Source organism: Ambystoma mexicanum, chromosome 4q (assembly GCF_040938575.1).
Source record: "Ambystoma mexicanum isolate Mex_15411 chromosome 4q, UKY_AmexF1_1, whole genome shotgun sequence".
NCBI lineage: Eukaryota > Metazoa > Chordata > Amphibia > Caudata > Ambystomatidae > Ambystoma > Ambystoma mexicanum.
The window spans coordinates 1145401919-1145427500 of NC_090928.1; the positions used below are offsets into that span (position 1 = coordinate 1145401919).

The following is a 25582-nucleotide window of genomic DNA, read 5'->3' on the forward strand; positions in this document are numbered from 1 at the left end:
AGGGAGAAGCCCAGTCTGTGTAAGAAGTGGCAGGTCATGGTCAGATGTTCCTGGGCTCTTTCGGGTGAACTCGCCCTGATTAATCAGTCGTCCAGGTAAGGGTAGACATGGATTCCCCCCTCCTGAGACTCGCTGCCACCACAGCCATCAGCTTGGTGAAAACCCTTGGGCGGAGGTTAGCCCAAAAGGCAGAACTCGGAACTGATAGTGAGAACCGCCAACCGCAAACCTCAGGTCCTTTCTGTACTTGAGATGGATCGGCACATGAAAGAAAGCATCCTGAAGGTCAAATGAACCAGCCAGTCCAGAAGTTGAAGAGTCTGAAGGATCTGAGAAAGGGTCACCATCTTGAACTTGTCCTTCCTGAGGAATTTGTTCAAATTTCTTAAGTCCAAGATGGGTCTCAACCCTCCTTCCTTCTTGGGAATGAGAAAGTAAGGCGAGTACCAACCCTGGTTCTTCTCCACTACAGGTACATGTTCTATTGCACCTTTCTCTAGCAGGACTAAAATCTCCTGCACAAGGAGCAGGTCTGGAATTTTGGTGGATGATCTTGAGGACTTTGTCGAAAAGGAAGCAAGTAACCATGGGTAACTATCTCTAGTGCCCAGGGATCCGACGTAATGCCCCGCCATTCGCTCAGATACCGAGTGATCCTACCTCCCACCGGGGTCTTGTGGGTCAAGACCTCAGAGTGGCTTTGCAGCGGCTGCAGCAGTGGCTGAGGAGGTAGTAGCCGCTGCTGGGGCTGATCTAGCACCTTTCCCTCTTCCACCATGAGAGGATTTTCTCTGTTGGCCTCTTTGACTGGCCTGTCCCGTCCCTCTTCCAAAAGAGGAGTAGAAGCAAAAGGGACGGCTCCTCTGGGAAGATGACCCTGCATAGGAGTGTTGCTGAGGCTGCCTTACAGCGGCGCTGAGTGATTTAGCTGCCGCTTTAGAATTCTACAGCTTCTCCAACCTCTCGTCCGCCTTGCTGCCGAACAGCCATCAGTCATCAAAGGGCATATTGAGTAATCTCGATTGTAGGTCAGGTGCAAAACCAGATTTCCTCATGCATGCAAATCTGCGTAGGACCCTGCTAGATGCCATGGACCTGCTTACACTATCAGCAGTGTCCAATCCTGACTGGAGGCATTCCTCCATAGCTTCCTTTCCATCCTTTACTATTGCCAGTAAACCATCCCGTTCCTCGCCCTTTGGGATGTGCTCAGCCCCTGATGTCATACAGTCCCACAGGGTGTATGTAAACCTTGTCAGAATGCAAGTTACATTCGTAGATTTAAGGGGCATACTGCCCAAAGAGAAGACTTTCCGGGCCCAAGCATCAACTTTCTTGTCACCCCCATCAGGTGGTATCAAAGGATAAGTTGACTGTCTACTGGAGGTTACAGCTTGTACCACCAAGCTTTCTGGCGAGGGATGATTTGACAGGTACTCAGGATCTGATGAGGATGGTCTGTACTTCCCTACAAACTTTTTATGTACTGCAGGCCCAGAGTCTGGGGTATCCCAAGTTGCCATCACCCTTTTTTGCAATGCTTTATGGAAAGGGAGGACAGGGTCCCTTTGAGGTCCCTCATTCAGGATATCAGTCCTATCTTCCTGGTCGAAACTTGGGGAAGTTGTTGTCCATCCCATGAAGTCAATGACTCTTCCCATTAGGTTTCTATCCCCAGAGTCTGCATGATCTGCAGGGTCTGGCTTATGAAACTCTACTTCAGGGGGAAGTATCTAGGCCACTGACTGTCTAAAGGCAATCATAAAGATCAGCCATTTTAGAGTTTGGGTCTATCAACTCCTCAGGAACCGCTTTAGTTACAAATCTAACCCCAGCTGAAGTAACATCCTCTTCAGAGGATTGCTCCTCGTAAATAGAGGACATAGATCTAACAAATTCTTGCCTGGGTTGAGGATGGAAGATCTTCTGTGGTGAAGGGGGTGTCATTGATCGAGGCTTAGACAAAGGTGTCGATTTTGGCATCGGAATAAAGAATGCCTGGACAAAGACGTTGATGATAAAGATGCTGGCTTCGACGTTTTCGAAGGAGGCTTCGACATCATCGAGGAAGGCCTCGACGCAGTCCCGGAAGGTATCGACGCCATCTTCAGAGGCAGCCTCGACGTTGTCCGACTTCGATGTGGACGCCATTTTGTCAGCCGTCACCCCAGATTTATGCACCTGTGGTTTCACTCTTTTTTCATGAGGTGTCGGGGAACTTTCCCCTAATGACACCCTTGACTTTTTGTCAGATCTTGCATGCCTGGTCTTTGATCTCCCTCCGTCACTTTTGGGTGGGCAGGTGCATGATCTTCACGCATCTTTTTCGAATGGGTCTGGGCTGCATTCTCGTAAATGTTTAGCATCGAAGCCCTAAAAGCCTCCCATTTTTCAGGGTAATCGTGCTTGGAAGGGTAGGATATGACCCTTCTGTCAGACGAGGAGGAAGAGGAAAAAGAAGATTATGACGTTGCTTCTTGGATTTTTGGGACGAAGGAGGATTTCCTCAAGCGACTTTTAGACCTCTATTTCCTCGAGAAAACCCTCCTGAATCTCTGTCTTTTTGAAGACTTAGAAAAGATTCCTCCCCCACCCCCAGCTTACCTTTCCGTTCCTTAAGAGCCTTATTGGACAGGAACCACATTCGTCGACCCTATGGTCACGGATCAAACACCAAAGACAATTACGATGGGGGTCGGTAATCGACATCTTTCTTCCACACTTTTGACATTTTTTAAAACCAGTCTTGGGTGTAGATGGAATTGATGAAGAGGCCATATTGTCGAAGAAAAGTGATGCAGTTTTACGACACAAAGCAGTGCTTGGAAAAACAGAACTGAACTAACCGGCGCGGCTTGAACCCTTTATACTGAGGATGATGTCGACGATCTAAGGCGGCACTCGAGGGACTACGACTCTGCAGCTTTGAGCACAGCACTCTCTGGAGAAATTATTTTTCTGAAGCAGCAAAGCTGGGAGACAAGATATCTAAGATGAAGAATACGTGGGAGGACACAATCCATTCGAATGGGGCCCTGCACTTGAATTAATAATTGCAACGTGCGCACAAACACCAAAATGACAGATCTTAACTTTGGTGCAATTGCAAAATTAGCCCCAGCACTGACACTGTAATGAACACTTGCATATATGTGGTTATTCTGGGAGTCAAAACATCTTTTCATTGTGCCAGTGTGACGGTCAGGATAAATATAGTTGAAGAGCAGTGCAGCAACTAGAAATTCAATATTTCCATAAAGCTATTCAAGACACAAACTTCTTACAAACCTGTGATACAGTTTGATTAGTCATAGTTTACTCCTGTTTTGGACATGCGATAACACATGTCAGCGTCAGTCACGTCATACGATACAACATGTTTCATGGCATGACAACATATAAGTTCCCAGGAGGAGACCTTCCCAATAAGCTTCCACTTCAATATTCTGAGAAAGCTCCTAGCTTAAAATCCTCAGCTAGCTTGACATTCCCAGATTGCTCTCTGTAAATTGAGCATTCCAGTAATGACCCAAAGTATTCAATTCCACTGTATTTTAAATAAAATACTAAATCAGCCCAATATTTCACCGAGAGCAAGTGATCGTGGTAGAAAAGCCGTTTGTGAAAAGCCTTAACATATACCTATGCCGCATAAAACAGAACAGGAAGCAGTGAGTGGAGGCTTGAGGCCAACTGCAAAGAGACAAGCCTTTCCAAACAATCAGAAAAAAGAAAAAAAAAGAAAAACAAAATCACAATACTATAAAGGTGACAGTCACCTAAAAAGTGCAGCAAGGTGACTTGTTGCAGAAGGACTGGATGTTGCAACAATAATTTAGAACCCTAAAAAAAAAAAAAGGTATTGCCTTCAGCCATCCTCTGCCAACTTCCTACTCAAAACAAGGAAACAACTTGCTCAGAGAAAAAGAAGTCACGCCCAGCCTTTTATTATGCTAAGTAAAAAAAGAAACCTTTTGTTTGTGCTGGACTCCAAGCTACACCTTAATAAACTCATCAAGAATTCTGCGAAGGCAGTATAAATTAAGCTACCCCTGCGGGGAAACTCAGTAAAAATACATTCCTGCAAATAATCGCTTTACAGTTGTGCAGGCACCTTCGAGACTGCACTCAGTAGTACTAATATTAATAGTACTTGTCCAATACTAATCCTAAATACTATCCAGACTGCACGCAGTATTAATAGGTCATCATTGACTGGTTTGTGGCACAGAGAGCACTTATTGAAACTGTGCCCTATCATAAGCACTACAACTGAGGTCTCGCCATGGAAAAGGCACTCATGACAGTAGAAGATCTTAAGGCATCACTTCCAACAAGTGATTGAGTTTAATCACCCCCTCCAGTGAGTTGTTCACTCCCGATATACAACATACACATCTGACAGAGAATCATTCTAAACCGAGCACTTCTGACATGAGATGGTTTTAACCTATAGTTCACGGGGGAGGTTGTGTTTAATTTACACTACAACTGAGCAGTCTAGGGTATGGAGACCGTTTCTGGCCGGAGACTGTTTTCCCATGCTGCATACTTTATCCTGCAGAGCCAGGTATTGTGTCCTTGGTCATCATATTCACACTCCAACTCTTCACCTGCATAAAACAAAGCGAAAATCTGTTACTCAAATTCGCAAACAATTCTCTGGACTTACGTGCATGCAATTGTGACCATTAGCCTGCTCAAGTGATTTTCTTGAACTTTACAACAAAATACAGAGATTATTAATGGGTTTAAAATGCTAAATGTGCAAATAGGTAATATGTGACAACATCTTCTGCGGAGTGTCCTTCCCAAAAACACCTAATTAACGACAACCCAAACCCATAGTAAACAACTGGAAAAGGACTACCATGATTAAATAAATCATTTCGAAAGTTGGGGAGGACGGCAGGAAGGAGTGGGAAGAAAGAGGGTACACAGAGGTGGCTCTTAAACACCTTTCCTGTGGGAAGGACAAGGTAAAAAGTAAAAAAAGTAATACATAAAAAAGAAAAGAAAAAAAAACACAATCGGAAGAGGTTCATGAGGAAGACATTTTAAAAGAAAAGGTTTTCAGACGCAACCATGGACGGGACTTTGAATAATGAAAACTAAGCTGCCCGATTATTCACTATTTACGAAACAAAATGTGCAACAATTAAAGAAAGCTCCACTTTCTTTTTTGGACTAACACATGGGTCATAGATCTGCAGATACAAATTAGCCTACATGTAAAATGGTGGAGAAGGAAAACTCAGCACACAGAAGGAAACATCCAAATGGAACGCATCAGCCAGAGTATGGTCACACATGAAATCTCATCTCAATGGTCAAAAGGAACTACCATCAATGACAATCCATAAGGATTGAGCTATTTGGTCATCCTTTTTCAGTTTTATTCTGTACATGAGTGACAATAGGAGGTGCTTTTCTGAGAGTTATTGACCAGCTGTCAGCCTATCAGATAAGAGCACCGAGACAATGCAGTTAGAACCAGAACGGAATAGCTGACTAGTTTCATTTATGATATTTAGGAAGCATGAACCAAACTGTAAAGCAACTAAGCGCTGTTCATAGAGGGGTGCATCTAGAGGGTTACTAGTGAGGGTGCAGGGATAGCAGAGGGGCTGGGATGAATAGGGGAGCAGTGGAGAGAGCTCTCTGAAGTATTACCTCATCCAAAGAGCTCCCCCAAGCATAACCTTTACTGAGGAGTTCTTGCAAGCCTCGCCTCATCCAAAGAGCTTTCTCCATGTACAATAGGTGTTACGACCTATGAATGGGATAAAGACTGGGATGGAGCATTGAATGCATTAGTGATTGAAGAGCAAAGGGCTGGGCAGTGGGCTACATCTCATGGCTCAACATGGGAGTTTGTGTCTGTGCAGAGATGTCACGAGTAACTACTTTAATTACAAACAAATGTGCCAGAGTATTCTTTGCTAGAGTATCATGCTCCTCTCCAATGAGCTATTGGGTATCATGGTCCTCTGATGACCTGTATCAAGTAACCCACTAATGTTATTAGCACTGTAAAGTACTGGGATCCTCCGAAGAGCTCTCCCAAGCATGATCCCATCTGAGGGCCTGCTTATAATGTTCAGAGATGCAAAAACAGTGTACAGGGTTTGATTATAATCCCTTAAGTTGTGACAGTGTCAACTTGTAACGGCAATGGTTGTTCGAATGTTGGGGTTTTCCAATTGCCAGACACTGAACAGATAGTCACAGGGATCCTATCAGATTCTTGGCACCCCTGTGATTTTAAGGATAATTTCGTTCTGTTGATCAAGTAAGTCTGATTGAAAAGGAAAAGGATTCCTGCTGCAATATAATGGACAGTTTAAAACCATGCTCTTGCAGCCTTTCCCTCCCGAATGTTCAGAACGTCTCCCTTGAGCACAGCAAGAGAGGATGCAGTGTACATTCTACCAGCTGGTAGCAGAGATACCTTTTCTACGTTCTTGCTCCTTTTGGGGTTTCTGTGCACCTCTGAGATCTTGTGCAATGTGGCTAAAAAAGTGGGTCTTCTGAACCGCTCAAGAACAAACAAGTTTTAGCTTAGTAACGAAAAGATGTGCACATGCAATGTATGTACCTTCACGGTCTAAGAATCCCTGCAGGGCTTTCTTTGGATCTTTCACATAGTATGCTTCACGCTCCTCTTGATACTCCATGATAATAGGATTCTCTTCAGCCGCTTCCTCCTGCTCCTCCTCCTCCAACGCATCATCTCCTGAAAAACAGGGTTCAAGAAACCAAGTGAGATGTTTGGGTCAGTGTTCCTACACAGAACACTGAAGACAACACAGCACAAAACTGAGCTTACTAAAGGACACATCTACCTTGACCCAATTCCACTCTTATATTAGCCAAAATGTGTTGTCAGGGAAGATTGTTAGCACAAAAATAAGGAAGCAAGGTTTGGCAATTAACAGTTGTGGGACGTATGTAGCTATGTGTCACCTCTGCTAACCATGATGAACATACCAACGGGCTGGCTAATCCAAGCCCTGGATGGCTTCAGCCAACACTAAAGAGATATAACAAACCTACAATGGATGAAAATGGCAGGAGGGATGGAGGAAAAAAAAACAAAATGTACAACTTTAACAACACTGAAATACAGACACACGTTTCAGAAATTAACCACTGTCCAAATATTCCACATTGGCCGTGGGGAATATTGGCTGTGGGGAAAAAAAGCTTCCTAAGTGGTACTGTTACTCAAAAAAGTTCTTAAGAAAATGATTTTAATGTTACTCTGTGTAAAGGAAAATCATTAATTAAATAGACAATTATACAAGATTAGACCAGATTTTTTTCTTTTAAACTTTATTTGTGATTGCTTGACACTACAGCAGAGACAGATTAACAGTAGACCTCATAGCCCAGCGCAGGCATAGAGCATGGCTAAGTATATAGCTATATGCAACACATTTAACAGCAGACTCTACATTGCTCATTTAACCACCCTGCAGACCTCACTGGCAATCAGGATGGTCAAAGACAAGTCCAAGAGGCAGGCCCTGCAAAGCAAAATGGACTTCAGATGGGGAAGAAACTGACCGCAATCTCCAAAAAGTAGTACGTGGTGGGGAAATGGGCGGGTGTTCTTTCCATAGATCATTGAAACAATCACTCATCACTCGAAAACGCGATTGAGCTTGCAATTCGGCAAGTCGCGTCAGTGCCCAAAATAGATGGGAATCGGGAGGAACCTGGGGAACGCCGCACTCTGAGGCAGCAAGGGTCTCAGACCTGGACCAGGAGGGGAAGCTCCCCCCAGGACAAATAAAATCACCCCACAGATACCAATGGTGCAAGACAGTCAACTAACCCATCTCACATGGAACGTCAACGGGTTGGGGTCCAGGGTTAAAAGGAGGTTAGTACTCCAACAAATCAATAGATATTCACCCTTTCTTGCTCTCCTGTCAGAGGCGCACCTCATGGGCACGGAGTACAAGTTATTTAAGCAATCCAATTATGCCACTGCCTTCCAAGCAGGGTTCTCTAGTGGGTCCAGAGGCACCATGATCCTCATACATAAGCGGGTCCCATTCCAACTCAAAGGGCATCACACTCAACCAGCGGGGGAGCTTTGTGGTGGTCACCAGCGATATTGGGCAGGTTTCCTGGGGGGGATCGTGGCAACGTATGCCCCCCTCTCCCCCAACTCTCCCTTGAACTCCTTAATGACCTCCAGGAGGCAATGATGGGGAAACAGGCTGATAACTGGGTACTAATGAGGTAATGGATGTACTTGGGGATAGAACTCACATTGGCAACAGGAATCCCGAGACTCAAACTAAGCTCCAGTGTGTCGTGACCAGGGGGCCTTTCCCTGGTCACGACATACCGCCAACAGCAAATGAGAGAGATTGCGGACAAAGAGGAGGCCGCAGCTAGGACGGAGGAAGAGTTTCTCACCTCTCGGACACCAGAGTCTCAGGAGGCGATGATTACGGCCCAAGAAATATTTAAGACAATGCCAGAGCCGCCCACTGGACCATGCGTACGCAGATCTATGCCACCGGGGATTAAGGCCGGCAAGGCCCTGGCCTGGCCTGGCTGGAAAGGAGGGGAATGAACCCCGGACATGTCAGGGCCATCCAAGGGGCTGATGGGGTCCCGCTCCAGGACGATGTAGACATAGTTAATCCCTTTGCTGCCCTTTACAAGCGCCCGTTTGCCTCCAGAGAGGTCACATCTGAGCAGACGACCCCGCACTACTTGACTCCACGAACTCCCCAAACAGTGCGGGCCCAGAACCAGAAGCTAGAGGTCACAGAGGAAGAGGTGGCCTCTGCCCTGTTCCAGCTCCAAACCGGGAAAGCCCTGGGACCTAACAGTATCCCAGTCGAAACCTGGAAGAGAATGGGTGATTCAGTGGTAGGTCATATGCACCGCATGTTGCTGTGCTCGCAGGTCGATGGGACGCTCCCCCATGACGTAAGACAGGCCACTATCGTAGTAATTCCTAAACCTGGGAAGCCTCCGGAGCAATGTGCCTCGTATAGGCCCATCTCACTCATCAATGGGGGGGCCAAAATACTAGCGTGGGTCCTGGCTAACAGAATGCTGGAGGTCCTTCAATCCTTAGTACACCCGGATCAAGGCAGGTTTATGCCGACCAAATCTACCAGGAATCTGCGTCAAGTCCACTTTATAATCAGCCAAGCCACTGTGATCAAGGAGCCACTTGCTCTCCTCGCAGTGGACTTTGAAAATGCCTTCGGCTCTGTTGGATGGGCTGCCCTATGGGACATCATGGACCGCATGGGGTTTGGTCCCAACTTCATGGCATGGGTTAAAATACTGTATTCTGCCCCCTGAAGCGGTGGTACGGGTGAACAGGATCTCCTCCAGACCCTTCCACTGGGCAAAGGAGCCAGAAAGGGGTACCCCTTCTCCCCACCCTCCTGTTCATACTGGCCTTTGAGCCTCTTGCAATTCGGCTTAGATCCTTCCGTGGGTGGTCTGGATTTCAGTGGCCCTGGGGGGCATGGGGGAAGAAGACTGGGTCTCACTGTATGCAGATGACCTGCTCATCTACATGAGCAACCCCAGAGTCTCATGCCCCGAGGTTACCGAAATCCTCACCGAATACCAAAGTTGCTGTGGGCTTAAAGTCAACAAACACAAGACGATCTTTTTTCCACTCCAAGGGGGTGAAGACGCCATTCCGCGCTGCTGCCCCTACTAGATCTCCATCCATAGCTTTGTCTACCTAGGCATTCGGGTGACCCCAACCCTGACGAATTTCTCCTTTTGAACCTCCAACCTGTGGTGAACAGACTCAAAGCGGACATTACCCACTGGCAATCCCTCCCGATCGTCCTGTTGGGGAGGGCGACCCTCTTTAAATGCCATCCCTCCCGGAATTCCTGTACGTCTTGCAGAATGGTCCAGCCCATATTCCCTGCGCAACCTTCCTACCTATTGAGTCGACCCTTCGGAAACTCCTATGTGGCCGCAAGCAACCCCCACATTGCCCTGACCAAGCTACAGTGATTAGTTTGGGAGGGGGCCCTGTCTTCGGGCTTATAATTGGGCAGCACAGTTGGGAGTTTTGAACGACTGGATCCATGGAAACCCAGCCATAACACATATCGTGAATGAAATTAGATGTATGGGAGAGAGGACCCCCTTTCGGGCCCTGTATGGACCGGACACTATGGCCGCTTTACTGCCAGGGATGATACGCCAAATACGTGCGACGTTGGGTGGAGGTGCTCCAAAACATTGGGTGGGGGGGGGGGGGAGGGGGGAATACAGGCCAACAAGGAGCCAACCCCTGTGGGAAAACAGATATATCCCGGAAGTCCCGCCAATGGGGCGTTTCCCCAGCTGGGAGGAACGGGGGATACAAACCTTAGCGGAAGTCGTACCCGACGGACAATTCAGCTGTTTGAGGCAATACGAGATGAGTTCAGTCTCCCCCCCCCCCCCCCCGGGGATATATACAGATACATGGAGCTGAGGCCCAATTCCAATCTTGCAGACATTCCCCAAAACTTCACCCTTGAGATAAATGTCCTGCACACGAAGATCCTACTGAAGAAATCCACATCAACACTATACCAAGTGATCACCACATTCGGGGGGAAGGAGGGAGGGGGAGGGAGAGAAAGAGAAAGAGAAAGAGAAAGAGAAGAGAGAGACCCCCCTGGAGTCGGAAGAGTGGGTGGAGGCACTGATGTTTCCACGTGAAATCGTCATAGATGCCAAACCAGGCTCATACAATACAAAATACTCCATCAGGCCTAGCATTCTCGGGTCTTGATGGGTAAATGGGGGGGTGGGGGGGGTGGGTCGAGGATGATCACTGCTTGGGATGCCATGCCACAGGGTGGCGGGCACCTTCTACCTTATGTTGCGGGAATGTGAGGTCATTTAAGGATTCTGGCATAAGTGTACTGATGAAATTAACGGGATCCTGCTCGCTCCAGTTCAACTGGGACACAAAAATGGCACCGCTGGGGATCTGGGGAGAGGGGGACCACAGGAGAGCAGAAAAAACGTTCCTAGCGGTTGCAATGGGTCAAATGAAGCGACTTGGACTAACACAATGGACAGATGCGCGTCCCTGGAGAAGCGAATATACACGGCCAAGGGCTGCCCTGGTATATTTTCGAAGGTATGAGGCAAATGGTCTGGATCTACATAATTGGACGCCTCTACGGAGGTCGGACCTGGGTCACTAACCCGCACGAACCCCGGCGCTCCTCGCAGGTGTTCCCTGCTCCCCTCCTAACACGAACTGTTCTGCCCGTTGTATTGTATTGTGACCTGACCTGCATTAGGTTAAAATTGTTTTGTCGAACTGATCAGACTAGACCTCTAAGTTTTTGTTGTGATCTACTTGCACTGCACTGCTCAGCTTGTTTTTCATGTTATTGACCGGCGTGAATGCCCAGCCTTAACTGTTGTAAACTAATAAATAGAATGGATTTAAAAAAATAAAAATAAAATAAAGTTGCATACTGCCCCTCTAAAATGTATATAGGTCCTTACCTTGAACTTCTGATTGCCTTTCTTAAATGTCTGCTAGAGTTCCTAGAATTGTACCCTACACTTCTGAAGAGTATCATTGGTTAAACGGTCTATTCCTGTATTAGAAATAATGTAATAGGTGGATCTACCAATAGGTCTAAATTAACTTGAATAGCTGCTGCCATTCTTAAAAGTGTAACTGGGTTGTGCCTTCTCTGAATTGCTTTAGTTCACTTCTAACATTGTTTACTGTGGTCATACTTATCCATGAGCAGCTGACTGCCCCTCTAGAAAGTATATGAGCTATTTTACTAGGTCTGAACTGTGTTCTTGAAAGTAATAGTGATAGTGTAACTGTATCCATTCTTAACAGAAGAAAGTTACATATGTTGCAAGGTATACTTTTAACAGTGTTGGTCTAATTAAGTGATTCTGTAACTGAATAAGGACCTATAGGGTCTGCTGCCCTTGAATTACTTATTGTATTCTGAAAGTATAACCAATCTAGTTTTACTCCCCAAGACTAGCATATTACCATTCTGAACGTGTAACTTTAGGCTTGACTCATGTTGGCTTGCCGAATGCTATTCTAAATAAGGTTATACTTTGGTTTGTATACCATAAGTATTGAGTTGGTTTTTATTATTGTGTTTATATAATCTGTAACATTACTTACCCTTCCAAAGATTTATCTTTGCCTACATGCCTTTATAATAAACCATTATTTTAACAATACATACTGTTTGTTTGGAGCATATATATGCTTCAATTTCTCTGTACTCATCTACAGCTTCCCTCCCAAGATCAGCCTGGCTGCTTCATCAACGCTACCAAAGATTCTCAGGTGGTACAGCCTTATACTCTACAGTAGAGTTTCTGCATTGCCTCAGATATAGTTTTATGAAGCCCTTAGTTGACCTTTAGAAAAAAAACTGTCCTAACAAAAAGTAATCATAAAGGAAGTTCTGCTGGTCCCTGCACTCGTCAAAACACCTTCACGACAGTGAAGCTCTGCTATTAGCGTTTTCCTTAGCCCTGTGCACGCAGTATAATACATTTCTAGCCACAAATATATACCAGGGTTTCCCTCAAGTCCACCTGACTCTCCTAGGTGTAAGCATGGCGGAGCAGCCCACGGTAAATTCTAAGGAGAGAAGCAGGGTGGTTAAAAAGTACAGAATAACACTACAACATTCGATAACGGAATGCAAATATATAAATATATATTTTGACCAATATATTAGTCAAAATATATATTTATCTTACTGTACATGAAAAAATGCAATGCAAAATTAAGAGTAGCAGTGAAGACAGATAGCTCAATGTGATCGTGCTATGTTAGGGTATCAAGGTCAACTGAGGCATCTGGGCACAAATGTTGAGCAAGTAGTTAGTGTGGCTCAAAGTCATTGTTTTTTTGTTTGTTTTTTATTATTAATGTGCTTCAGCCAAGCATATGACTTTTTCACATAAAACACAAAGAAAGTCTATAAAATCCAAAGCAATAGGACAATCCGAACCAATAAATCCTAACATAGACAAAGTCATTGTTTCTTCCAAAAAGGTAATAAACTTTTCCCATAGGTTCCCATGATTGCGGTTTTAAAAAGACAATTGGGAAGTGCTCAAGTCAAATTTCATCAGTGGTAGTCTCTGGTCTGGCGGGAATGATTCAAGTGAATAAAATTAAAGCGGGAGAACAAAGCAACCAGAGGTCGATGTTAAGCAAGAGACAAAGATTATGTAAAGCTTGGGGTAAAATGAAGGTGTCCATTAGAACAGGCAGAACACACACCCTCCACTCGTAATTTACGAGGAAGCATTTACAAGGAAGTATCTGGGTTTCAATGGTAATCATGTGCATGTACCTTCCAGCTCCACGCACACTTTGAGTTTGCTTATCTTTGCATACAATCTTTCCGCTTTGCTTTTCTGTCGAATTGAAAGGAAAAAGTAGCACGAGCTGAAGGTGTTCCATGCTGTGCCAATGGCACAAAACACCCCATTTTTAATTTTTCCTTGACAGATATTTTTCCACTTTCTGAGAAACGTTAGTGGAGGACCACTAGTAAAGAACAATAAACAGAGAAGAGTTGGCACCAGGGCTATAATGAAAACACTGACTGTATGTGGCGATGAAAAGTATTGGTCAGGTAAAATCGTTCCCCTCCTCACCAACTCTTTTTGGAAAACGCACTTCTGGCCTGAAAGCAAAATACACAAACCACAGATACAGCAGGCCTGTCCTCCCAGGTTGAAGAAAACGCACTGCTACACTTACAGCACTATCAGTATTTGGCCCTGGACTTTGAGGCATGAGTCAGTCTGTGTGATGTGGGATAGAGGTTTGTCGGCCAATGCACCCTGGTCTAACTGTAGGCTTTATATTACAATTCATAGTGAAATGGTCAAAGGTTTTGAGTCGTATCCACTTGCACTGCACATAGCCAAGGATGACGTCAATGTCTAGGATAATTCCATGACAAAATACAAAAGGAAGTCACCATTTCAATAATTGATCAGAAACAAATATGTAGTAATTCTGCAGTGCTGGTGCCTCCCTGCCTGCATTTGCAGCATAAACTGTGAAATTGCAATCAGTGAACATGGCTTTTCAAGATGAAAGTGTGGATATGCATTCAGACAAAACAGCTTAATAGCAAGTGTTATTGACCCAGCGTGACCGTTCTTTCAGTGCACTGGTACAGTATTTGTGATGCAAAAGTGTGTCCCACTAGGACTGGGACAAGCATTTCCAGAGTAATTTTCTGACATGTGTTTGCACTGCCCGTAAATCCTAAAATTTGAATGCACAAACTACTGTTTAATGCAGGTAGGCTCAGCAAGCTGAAAATGCACATGCATGTAAAATATGTTCTGTATAACATTCAGTTAAAATTATTTTATGAAACTGTTGGGAAAGGAGGGTGGGACGATCATCCCAGCCCCATCAGCGCTTTTGGATGAGGCAGAGACCTGGGAGCGTTCAGTAGGGGCTCTGGGAGGTTACAGGGGTGAGTGTGGGGGAGGGGGTTGTCGTCAGGGGCTATAGTGCAGGAAGGGTGGTGTACATCTTGTTCTGGTATACATGCAGAACCAAACGCCAGCTTAGATAGTAGCAGTTCTATTGGAATCAAGGCCTAGTGTGGCGCTGAAGCAAGGGCTGCAGGCCGGAGTCACACACATATAAATAAAGCGTATGTACGCAGCAATAGGTAGTAGCTTGGGCACTGGGGAGAAAGGCCAGAGCTGCAACGATTCACGGAGCCTTCATTGTTTTGTGTTGCCAACATTTCGTATCATAGAAGGAATGCGGCCTGGGGTTGAGCGCTCTCTGTGAAAAGCAATCCCATTAAAAGGAGGACATCAGCTTCCGACCCCTCCTGTTCCAGCTCTACAGTGATAGCACCCAAGAGCCCCCAGTCCCGAGACCCTTGGCATTCCAAGGTACCAGTCAGTCCCAGACCACCAGCCATAAAACTGTTAGACCCCCAATCGATCAGGAAAGTTCAGAAAGCGGGTGCCAGTTGCCTTCACCAAAGGTCACGTGATTTGAGGTGCAGGGAGGGTTAAAACAACAGAGAAAACAAGGGTGGGAAGCTTTGGATGGGTGCTGACGTGTCTGGAATAGTCACTGGAATCAAGTTGTAGTCTGGTAGAAGCTATGAGCTCGAAGTATCTTCTTAGCCTGTGTCTGCAGTACCACATGCACATTAGGTTAGTGATAGAACATGTATTGTTTTTCTTCACGCAATTGCCAATTAGTCATATCTTTTGTACAAGATGACGCACAAGGAGGAGCCCACGTGGAAGAAGATAGGCAGACGGGGCTGGGACCAATGGCCTGGCACCCCCTATTGAGCAGGTAGCCTATGTATAGGGTCGCACCAACCAGCCCTTTGGATTTGTACATTATGTAACTTACGTCACTGATGACGCTGTGTGCCTAAATTGTTGCTCATACCAATTTTGCCAGAATGTTGCAGGGCAGCAGAGCTCTTTGCTGGTGCATCTCTATTTTTGTGGAAATAAAACATTGTTCTCCTTGCAAGAGGTGCGCTGGGCCTTTTTCCCTAATGGGTTGCATTTTATCTGGTGCAAGCGTTGAGGGGTTTATCTACACAACTAATTCAAGTCACCAGCTTGCACCTTGAAATATTTACCCATCATGCAGTCACACAAGAAAGAAATGTCTACGGCAACACCATCCCGGAGGCACCCTGGACCACACCTACGCTCTTGCATTTCCAGACGGAACTCAAGACCTTACTTGTCAGTCAATACCTAGATGCCACATAGACTCCTTGCATTCCTGCATCATATCCCATCCCCATGGCCAGAACATCAGAGACATTTGGAACTCCCCTCAACAACATGTACAGCACACCATTGTTTCATAGCTAGTGTTGCGCTATATAAAACCCAAATACAAATGCGCATTAGAGTGTTTGCCCAAACAATGCAAACTGTGGGAAATGAATACTCAAAATTTTCATTAATGGAATTGGGACTTGCATTTATTTTTATTTATTGTGCATTTGTAAGGCACTTATACATCAGGTACATTGCATTTCAAAGTGCCCACAGGGCAGCAGGGAGGGAACATGGGAATTAAATGCAAATATAACAATGAAAGATAGAGGCGGCCTACTAAGCCTTGTGAGCATTCAGAGCATGCAAGTGCAGAGAAAGAGAAGGGACGGGGGTGGGTGGGGAAGTGCTATGAGTACCACAGGGAAGTTCTAGGGAGTTAGCACCTGTTAAGTGACTTAGTGAGTGGTCAGCTGGCAATAAAAAGTAAGCGCAGGCCTGTGGGTGCCAAAGCAAGTGCTGGGAGCGGGCGGGGGCTGAAGGCGACTGGGTGTGGGAGGCTAGGACCCTGGCGGACACATAAGTGCCCTGGTCACCAAACTCAGCAACTGTGGGATTTAACAGAGGAGGAAGGGAGGGAAGGCGGAGGTGAAAAGGAGGGTCTTTAAGAGCTTCCGGAATTTGAGAAGATCTGGCTCAAGACAAAGAGGAAGGAGGAGGGGGAGGCTGCTCCATAGGAGGGAGCCATCCGAGGAACGAGATCGGCCACCAGCTCGCCGTTTAGCGAAACGCTTGACACACAGAGTTGGTGCCGGACGAATCTGGAGGAAGAGTATTTAGTGAGAGTCAGTTGTAGATAGCATGGTCGCCGTCCCCAGACGGGCTTACGGGTGATGCAGAGGGATTTTAATTTGAATTTGATCCTTGCAGCAACTGGGAGCCAGTGGAGAGATGAGGTCCCTGGGCTTGAGGCCAAGGATTAAGTCTTGCAGCCCTATTCTGGATTAGCTGGAGGAGGCATAGAGAAGAAGAAAGTAGATTAAGGAAGAGGCTATTGCAGTAGTCTAGCCTAGAGAGAACCAGAGCTCTAGAGACATTGAGCTTCTGGAGGCAACTAAGGAAAGGAAGAATTCCTTTGAGGAGGTGGAGTTGAAGGTGGGCCTTCTTGGCAAGGTCCTGAATGTGAGGGAGGAAGGACAAACAGGGGTCTAAGAGGACTCCAAGGTTTCTGGCTTCAGATGAAGGGGAAGGGGGGAGAACCCATAGAGTGTGGCCAGAGAGATGGGAAGACAGAATGAGCAGGAGTCCCAATGGGAAGGATCCCAGTCTTGCTGGCATTGAGGCAGAGATCATTGGAGGTACACCAGGACTGGATGGCAGATAGGCAGTCAGGAATGATAGAGGAAGTAAGGAGAGGATCAGAGGCGAGTTTGAAGAAGAGTTGTGTGTCATCTGCATAACACTGGAAGTTAGGGGAGAAGTTGGAAATTAGGTGTGCAAGCGGAACAAGATAGATGTTAAAGAGCCAGGAAGAAGGGTTGGAGCCCTGGAGGATGCCACATGTGGAGATAGAAATGGGGGAGGAGAAAGAGCCCAGAATAACCTGGGATGGATTGTCTTTGAGGAAGGAGGTCAGCCAGTCCAGTGCCCTCTCTGAGATACCTAGGGTATCGTCTAGCCGTTTTATGAGGATGGAGTGGTTGACCGTGTCAAAAGTAGAGGAGAGATCAAGTAGAATGAGAACAGCTAGAGAGTTAGAATCAAGAGATGCAAGCAGTTCTTCATGGGTGTTCAGAAGAGCAGTTTTCGTGCCTCTGGATGCTGGAATCCAGATTGATGTTTGTGTAGGCAACCAACAAGTTCAGTGTGCTCAGTCAGTTTGGGGGAGACAAGCTACTCTAAGAGTTTCCCCAAGGAAGGGGGTGATAGAGATGGGGCGGTAGTTAGCCAGACAAAACAGGTCTGCAGAGGTTTTTTCAGGTGTGCTTGTGGGAAGAGGGGAAAGATCCAGTAGCAAAAGAGTGGTTGCAGAAATCAACGAGTGCAGGGGCAAGAGAGCCAATATTGTCCTTAATAGGTCTGGAAGAACAGGGGAAGAACTGCTTGGAGTAGACCTTCATAGAGCAGACTCCTCTAGTGACCTTGTTCGATGTGATAGAAGAGAAGGAGGAGAGAAAGGAAGAGGGGGGGGGTTGGGACGCCATAGGTGGCAGGTGAGTGGGGAAAGGGGAGGGGGGAAAGAGAAGTGAGGGTGCTCAGGATGTCCTGTATTTTTGCAGTGAAGTGTGTGGCCTTTGCATTGCAGAGGGCCTTGGAGGGAAGAGGTGAGGTGGAGACTGAAGAAGGGTTGGCTAGTTCCTTGCAGAATTTAAAGAGTTCAGCCGTGTTGTTGGAGGAACCAGAGACGCATGCCTGATGTGGGCCCTTTTCTTGGAGAGTCGGTTTTGCCTTTGGAGAAGGCGACAGGCCAGTTTGTCAGAGGGTGAGGCTGAGGTCTGCCACTTCGGTTCCGCAGCTTTGCAAGTTCAAAGTCGTTCCAGGTGTTACGCTTGGAGGCATGTTTCCGGTGGATCCTCATGACTGGGGCAAGAATGTCAAGAGTGTTAATGATGGCAAGATGGAGATTACTGACTGCGGAGTTAGAGGTAGAGTCTGCAGTGGGGGGCGGGGGGATGATGGTAGATGAGAAGGCAGGGGCTGACACTCGTTTAATCAGTAAGGATGTTTGTGAACAAGGTTGGCAGGACTGGGGTAGGTGCAGTCAGACGGCAGAGAAGGCCCAGGTGAGAGGAGAGGACGGTCTGACCAGGAAAGTAGGGAGGAGAGCAAGAGATCAGTGTGAATGATGGCATTGAGAGTGTGTCCAGCGAGTGGGTAGGGCCAGAGGGGAGAATGGAGAGGGAGAGCGAGGTGCAGATGGCATGGAAGAGAGTGGATGCTGTGATTGAGGAGTCAAGGTGGATGTTGATGTCACCCAGGAAAAGGAGCTTAGAGGTGGATGAGGGGAGGTGAAATCAGCCCATTCAGAAAGGAACAGGGTGGTAATGCCAGATGGCCTGCAGATAGTGGCAATGGGTCAGGGAGGAAGAGGGAGAGGGAGAGGGAGAGATGACCAGTTTGCTGACCAGGCTCTCGAAGGAAAATTAAGTCTGGGTGGGTATGAGTGAAGCAGGGACCCACACAGGGAAGATCAGGGCAACACCACCACCAGCGCGGTTAGGGCATGGCAAGGAGATGATCTTATAGCCGTCAGGGTGAAACGAGTCAAAAGCAGTGACTGAGCTGGCATTGAACCACGTCTCGGTAAAAGCGAGGATATTGAGGTCAAGGTCTTCAAGGAGGAGGCAGATGTTGGCAGAGTGTTTCATAGCAGAGCAAGCATTAAGCGTGGCTATATGCAAGAGGTAATTGCCTTTGAAGGTTGTCCAAGGACAGGGTACGGGGGTGTGGTACAGCAGTTGGAGGAAGGGGGACAGAGTGCAAGAAGGAGTAGCAGGTGTGAGAAGGAAGTTGACGGGGGACGGCAAGTGCCGTCAAAGAGGAGGAGGTTGGGGTGAGGACCCTGAACCAAGAAATGCCATTGTGATAGACATTAATGATACACCTGGATGATGAGAAGCCTGCCAAGAGCACTTCCCATCTAGTGCCACCATTAATGGGAGAAGATGTAAGAGGAGAGCGAGTAGAGATAAGATGAGGATTCCATAGATTTGGAGAGGGGACAGAAGAAAGGATTTCAGTGAAAATCTGTCTGGAGGTTGTGCGGACATAGGTGTCTGCGATAGGTAGGCAACACGTGGTAAATATGCCGATGTATATTACTTCTAAAATATTTAGGAGAGAATGCTTAGGAAAACATATTGCAAAAAGGTAAAAAATTATTCTGAAGGATTTGTTTTTCAAAATGCAATTCAAATCAGGACACCAAGTGATTTCACACGATTCATATTTTTGTTTTAGTCTTCAGGCTGTCTGATAGTAGTTCATATATTCCTTTGTGCCAGATCGCTGTTTAATTCTAACAGCAGGTATTATTAAAACTCTTAAAATTTGGCTCAATGGATCAACCGGTTATCTTTTAAGGGAGGCTTCCATCAGTTGGCGTCATGCCACTTATTTGAGCTGGAGGACATGGAATTAGAAAATGGATCAAAACATGAAAACAAATTACATACAAAAGTAAATCCCTTCCTGATCATATGTGTATGTAATCCGAAGTAAACCAAAACAAATACAGACAGGAATGGTGCAATATAAGTACAACTGAAATAATTTCCATAACACAACTTTCTGAATGTGCATCTCCAGCATTTACACACAACAGTGAAAATCCCTTGTTGAGGAAGAATTCACTAGTCCTCTGTTGAAGTACTGGCTACTCTGCCATAGAGGGGGAAGACCAAAGGCATACAAGGCAGAGGCTACCTCTGTCCTCCCACCATTTCCGTGGAACATTGTGGGTGGCTACTGTTGGACCAAGGCTTCACTGCTGGCTGCACTGGAACTAGGACCATGTTCACTGGTGACAGTATCCTTGTAGGTGCCAGCCAATTTCGAGGAGTGGAGGCGCAGGACTTAGACTCACTACTTGTCCCTGGAGACATGTGAAGTGGGCCCCCGCCAGCAACCCAGAAGCCAATAAAATCTCTGGGCCAGATTGCCACACTGAACCACTTGTGAGATGTACAAGCCTGGACACTGCATGCCTGTCCCGAGGTTCTTCATGTCACGTCCCATTGCTTCTTGGAGAACACAGTGTGTTGGGACACAGGTGACCAACACATATCCTATTCCGAATCACTGTCTCAGGAAGCTCCTATAACCCTGGTATAACACGGATGAGCCCCCAAAGACAAGAAACCAAAAAAGTACTGTGAAGAAGCCCCGTTGCAACAGTCTAATTTTAGGGACCCGTTATGCTTGAGCTAAAACATGGCACTGGTGCGCAGTGTATTCTGGGGGCACTCAGAGCCATAATGGATATTTACTTCATGCCTCAGTGAAAAGCTGTACTTATTTTGCTGAGAGCTGAATTTACTTTGCTGAAGAAAACATGCTTTCCAAACCTGGTATGTAGTCAAGGACGTTCTGCTGGGAAAGCTGGCTTTGTTATGTCTTGTTATGAGTTATGGGACTGTTTTCCGTGGCGCTTGTTCTTAGAGGAGGGAAGCGATTTGCTCCTTGAGGTTACCGTTGGTTGACCCAGCTGGCAACCAACGGTTGCCCATCAATGCGCAAGTGCATTGCCAGAAGGTTCGAGAAATTACCATCCCTTTTTGAGGAGTGCCCATATGTGGACCCCCTCACCAGTCAGACGGGACAAGCACAAAGACCTAAGTCGGAAGGGGGGCGCCTTTATCCGGCATACCTGTGGGCTGTTGTGCTCTCAGCCTGGCTGTTATCGGGGAATTCCAGCCGCTTCTGGCAAGATAAGGGATTCAGTTACGCCCACGGTGATGTATTTTCTTTTAAATTCTCTGTCTTTTCTGTGATTTATTTCTGTGTTATCACTTGTTGCTTTCAAGCTTTGAATAAATAGCCGTACAAGTGCTCATTATTTTCTAAGCGTGCGCGTGGTTGTAAGTCATTGTGTCGTCTACCTGCGTTTAAAGTATTGGCTCTGCAATTGCACTGGTGATTAATGACTGTCTGTGCACTCTGGACGAACAATACAGGACCAGAGTGACTTTTAAGCCCCCTTCTATACCCCTTTCTTTAAAAAGGCATATACTTGAACAGTAACTGTGGAAATATGCATTAAATGAACACCAATTCTCTTTTCTCTGCCAAAATGTCACACAACAATCCAGCGAAATCCCAAACGACCTGTGTGTGTGCTAAGTTGTAGGCACTGCTCTCAAGCTAGAAAATAGCTTGTGTCAAAATAGCACCCACCAATACCAGTAGGTGGTGACCCTCCCTCCAACTTCAGGCTAAGGATAGAAGGAACACATGTTGAGACCCCCAGGCTGGTTTATTTTCTTTTTACTATGATCACTCACTGAGCTTTCTGTTCACCCTGCTAGCGATGTATCTGTTAAGGCCCTGTGTTATTTATGAGTCATGCTAATGCAGCTCAGAAAAATTGTATTTAAAAAGGAGCAAAAGATTGTAAGTAAGGCAGAGAGAACTAGCCAAACATGTCGCCTCTCTCTGCTCGAGTGCTCTGTTGATGCTAAATAAATGTATGAATGTGCCTGTTATTCTATGAAGTTGTCTCATTCGTGGTTTATATTTCAGGCGAGAGAACCTTTAGGAGGGGCTCACTACTCCAATTTGCATCTTTTAGCATGACAGTGTTGCTATTCTGGTGCCTGAACACGCCGGCTCATCTACCCAGTGCGCCGTTTTACAAACAATTATCCATTCTCTGCATTTATTTATAGGGTGGGTTTTTCTAGTGTTTTCAAATTAGTTACTTGCATTTTAATGTTTGATTAAAAGTCTATATTTTTATAGAACCTTGATTGGATGTTCTTGTAATTATGAACCATTGTACTAAAGTTGTTCAGGTTGCTACTGCCATCAGCTCACACCCCCTCTGGAGTTATAAACAGCTGTTGGTCTGCACTACCAATAGAGGTGAAGGAGGTATACCTTTCGGGCTGTGCCCGTTTCATCTGTATGAATGGTATCCCTATGAGTAGGCAGTTTAGCCTCTAATCATCCCTGTATTCCTAAAGAGCATTATTCATTCTGTCACAAGGGGCGTCATGTGCAGTGGCAAGCAGAAATATCAATTTTTGTTTTTTCCAATGTAGGCAGGTCTGTTCCAGCCTAGGTCCCCTATAACACAGACTATTACTGCAGGTTTTCTATAGTTGACAGAATGGCTGGGGCTTAACCTGACACAATCCTCCTGCTAAAGACTGTTAAGACTGGATTTCTAAACTCTAGCCAGGTAGACAGGTGTTTAGAAGGCCACTCTAGTTATAGTGAACATGGAAAGAGTGGGTGCTGTAGCCAAACCAATCAAGGTAGCATGAAGTGAAGACAAACCTAAGTCTCAGGAGAAAATGAGCGGGCTCAGGGGTCCACAATGAATACATAGTGATCAATCAAGGATTACACCTTGTAATAAAGAATACTAGATTTATGGCCAAAGAACACACCATGAAATGGCTAAAAACAGATATCACACAACAATAATAGTAAAATACACATATACAACCACAGTGAGTTCGCGTAAAATAATCAATTCACTCTCCCCGCCCCAATGCCTGAAAGGGAATGCAAGTAATTAGATATATCACCAACAGTCCACAGGAAGAACAACCCTGACTTATAAAATCCAATCCTAAACGGGGCCTTGTGTCCAAAGGTTCAAAGTTTCCAATTGTTTTAGGGAGTGGAAAAAGGCTAGGAGGAGGGTCTGTGGATTTGAAGAAGGTTCCAAAAGACATGAAGCTCGCTGGGGAGTAAACCCTTTTTCTACCTTTTGGAGGGCTTTAGACAACAAGAATTGCCAAAGCCAAACGTTACAAAACTATTTAAAAGTTTACAAACTTTTAAAAGGGTGGAGATAGGGGTGCAGGTAAGTACCGTTGTAACTTACCCCCTCACCATCCCCCGTACTCCGATTTTTGCTCAGACTTGGCAGGTCTTTGGATGGTCGCCTGAGGGAGGTTTTCCCGCAAATGTTTTCAATCGAAAAAGCCCAGGGGCTGCAGGTGCAATGTGTCCAGGAGCTGAGTGCAGCCTCTTCTCGTGGAACAATGCAGCAAGCACCAGTGCAGGAGTTTTCAGGATCCTTGACTATATGAGAGAAAGACTGTTTAAGGGACGGTCACTGATGCACAGTGACAACAGGGGACACAGATGTCATGGTCAAACTTGGTCCTCTCTCGGGCTCAGTCGATGCTGGGACGCCACAGTTTCGCAGAGAGGACTCATGCAGTACAAGCGGACGATCCACCAGAGTTCCGAGCCGAAATACGGAATGGCAACGCTTCTACCGCAGGAGCCCAAATTGGAGTTGGTCAGTCCACTGGATGGGCGAAGAATGCTTCCGAAGACTCTAAATGGCAGGGCATCAAGAAGACGTCGAGAATGAATGATTGTTCCCACCACTCAACTGGGTCAAAGCACCAGCAGAGGTTTTCCAAGATCAGTAGCCAGGCAGGGCTCCATAGGGACTGCAACTAAAGTTGATCGCCAGACCGTCTCAGGATCGGTCCATGGGTCTTCCGAAATCTTCACGGCTATGCAGGATACATGGCTCCTCGTCAGATCTCTGGGGAATGGCTGGAGGCCTCCTTCGTAAGGAAAATCTCAGCCCAACCAATGGAAGATCTAACACACACACACACACACGGACACACACGGACACACACACGGACACACACACGGACACACACGGACACAACACCAGAGAGCTAATATACAATACAGCAAAAGTAGAGAAAAAGTAACTGATTGCACACAGCATCTTCCAATCCAGTGCTATGTAAAAAGTAACCCAAAATAGATAACAAGTAAAAAGAAAAGGGAGACATAGTTTCCCATTACTGACAGCCTTAAGAACTGGTCAGTTTCCCCATAAAATATGAGAAAACGGCCAGTGATGTGAAGCCGACTTTTGTGCAAAAAATCAGGACAAAGTGCAAAAGAAAAATGTTTAGGGGCCATAGAATATGGAGGAAATGTTGCTCCAAGAGAAATCTTTACTAACAGAGACCAACACTTGGTATTTTAGGCCCCTTTTCAATTTTACTGGCTACTTCAAAGTCAGATGGGTGCATGCGATGTTGCAGCAATACCTTCAAAACCCTGGAGTACGTTTTATTTTTTTATATGATTTTGAGACCGTCAGGCACCATTGTGAGATTCAATTTCCTGCTTTCCCTTAAAATTGTCTACAAACTAGATTTGGGCATTATGTTGTACACCTGGGTGCTGCTTCTGTTGCTACATGGATTCTGATACGGAACTCAGCTTTAGTTGTGGTGATGGGCTTAAGGGAATAGGGTACCACTATGGCCATTTTCTGTATGGCCTGTAAGCCCTGACTTGGAAAGGGGGCATAGACTCAGATTCTCCGGATCCCACTCTAGGCGGCCTGTGGGTAACACACAATCTGACCCGAAGTCCTGCTTTCCTAGTTTGCAAGCCCGATTCATGCCTCGGGACAGGACCAGGATCCCAACTTCACAATAGGAGCCATGTAATCCTCACTGGTCGCACACATGCTGAGTGCACCCAAGCACTATCTACCACCCTAAAATCCCCAAGGGCGTTCAACCCACAGTGCTTCGAGATCGTACGAATGATAAAAAAGGCGCTATACAAATGCACAATAAAATAACAGCAGCTGCAAACAAACGAATACTTTACTGCTGTATATTCTTGTCTGCAACCTAAAAATTGAAACTTACCTGTAAAACGCGCCCAAATACCTCCGGGTTTGGTGCTCTATAGAAATAAATTAACAATGAAATGGAAAAAACTAAATCTTTATCGACAGCAGAGCAGTTCTAGAGACCGAATAAACATTTAAAGCAGTGTCAATATAGTATCTAAGGCCTATGTTTTGTTCTGGTGCCCCATTATTTCCTTCCTCTGTTATTTGAGGTGGGCAAAAAATGTTGGACGATTTAAAATAAATACATACATAAAAACACTTCGATTTGGAGTCCTCGCCAACATCGGTTGTCAAACAAATCAACAATAAGTTCCCTGAGAGCAAGTTCCCAACGTGTTTTTTTTTTTAAAAAGGATGACAGGGGATTGCTCACTGAAATAAAAAAATAAGTAAATAAGCATTTAACCCCAA

The 25582-nt window shown here is 45.9% G+C and overlaps 1 protein-coding gene across 2 annotated transcripts in view; it reads right to left on the bottom strand.

Moving 5' to 3' along the window:
• SLC4A1AP (solute carrier family 4 member 1 adaptor protein) overlaps nucleotides 1–25582 on the bottom strand; it is a 363679-nt gene that overhangs the window by 325043 nt on the left and 13054 nt on the right. For both annotated transcript variants that reach the window (XM_069608736.1, XM_069608735.1), the window contains exons 3-4: nucleotides 6599–6736; nucleotides 4553–4613 (exon numbers count right to left, since the gene is read on the bottom strand). In XM_069608736.1, coding sequence (XP_069464837.1) covers nucleotides 4553–4613; nucleotides 6599–6736 — 199 coding nt within the window. The remainder of the gene's footprint in view (nucleotides 1–4552; nucleotides 4614–6598; nucleotides 6737–25582) is intronic.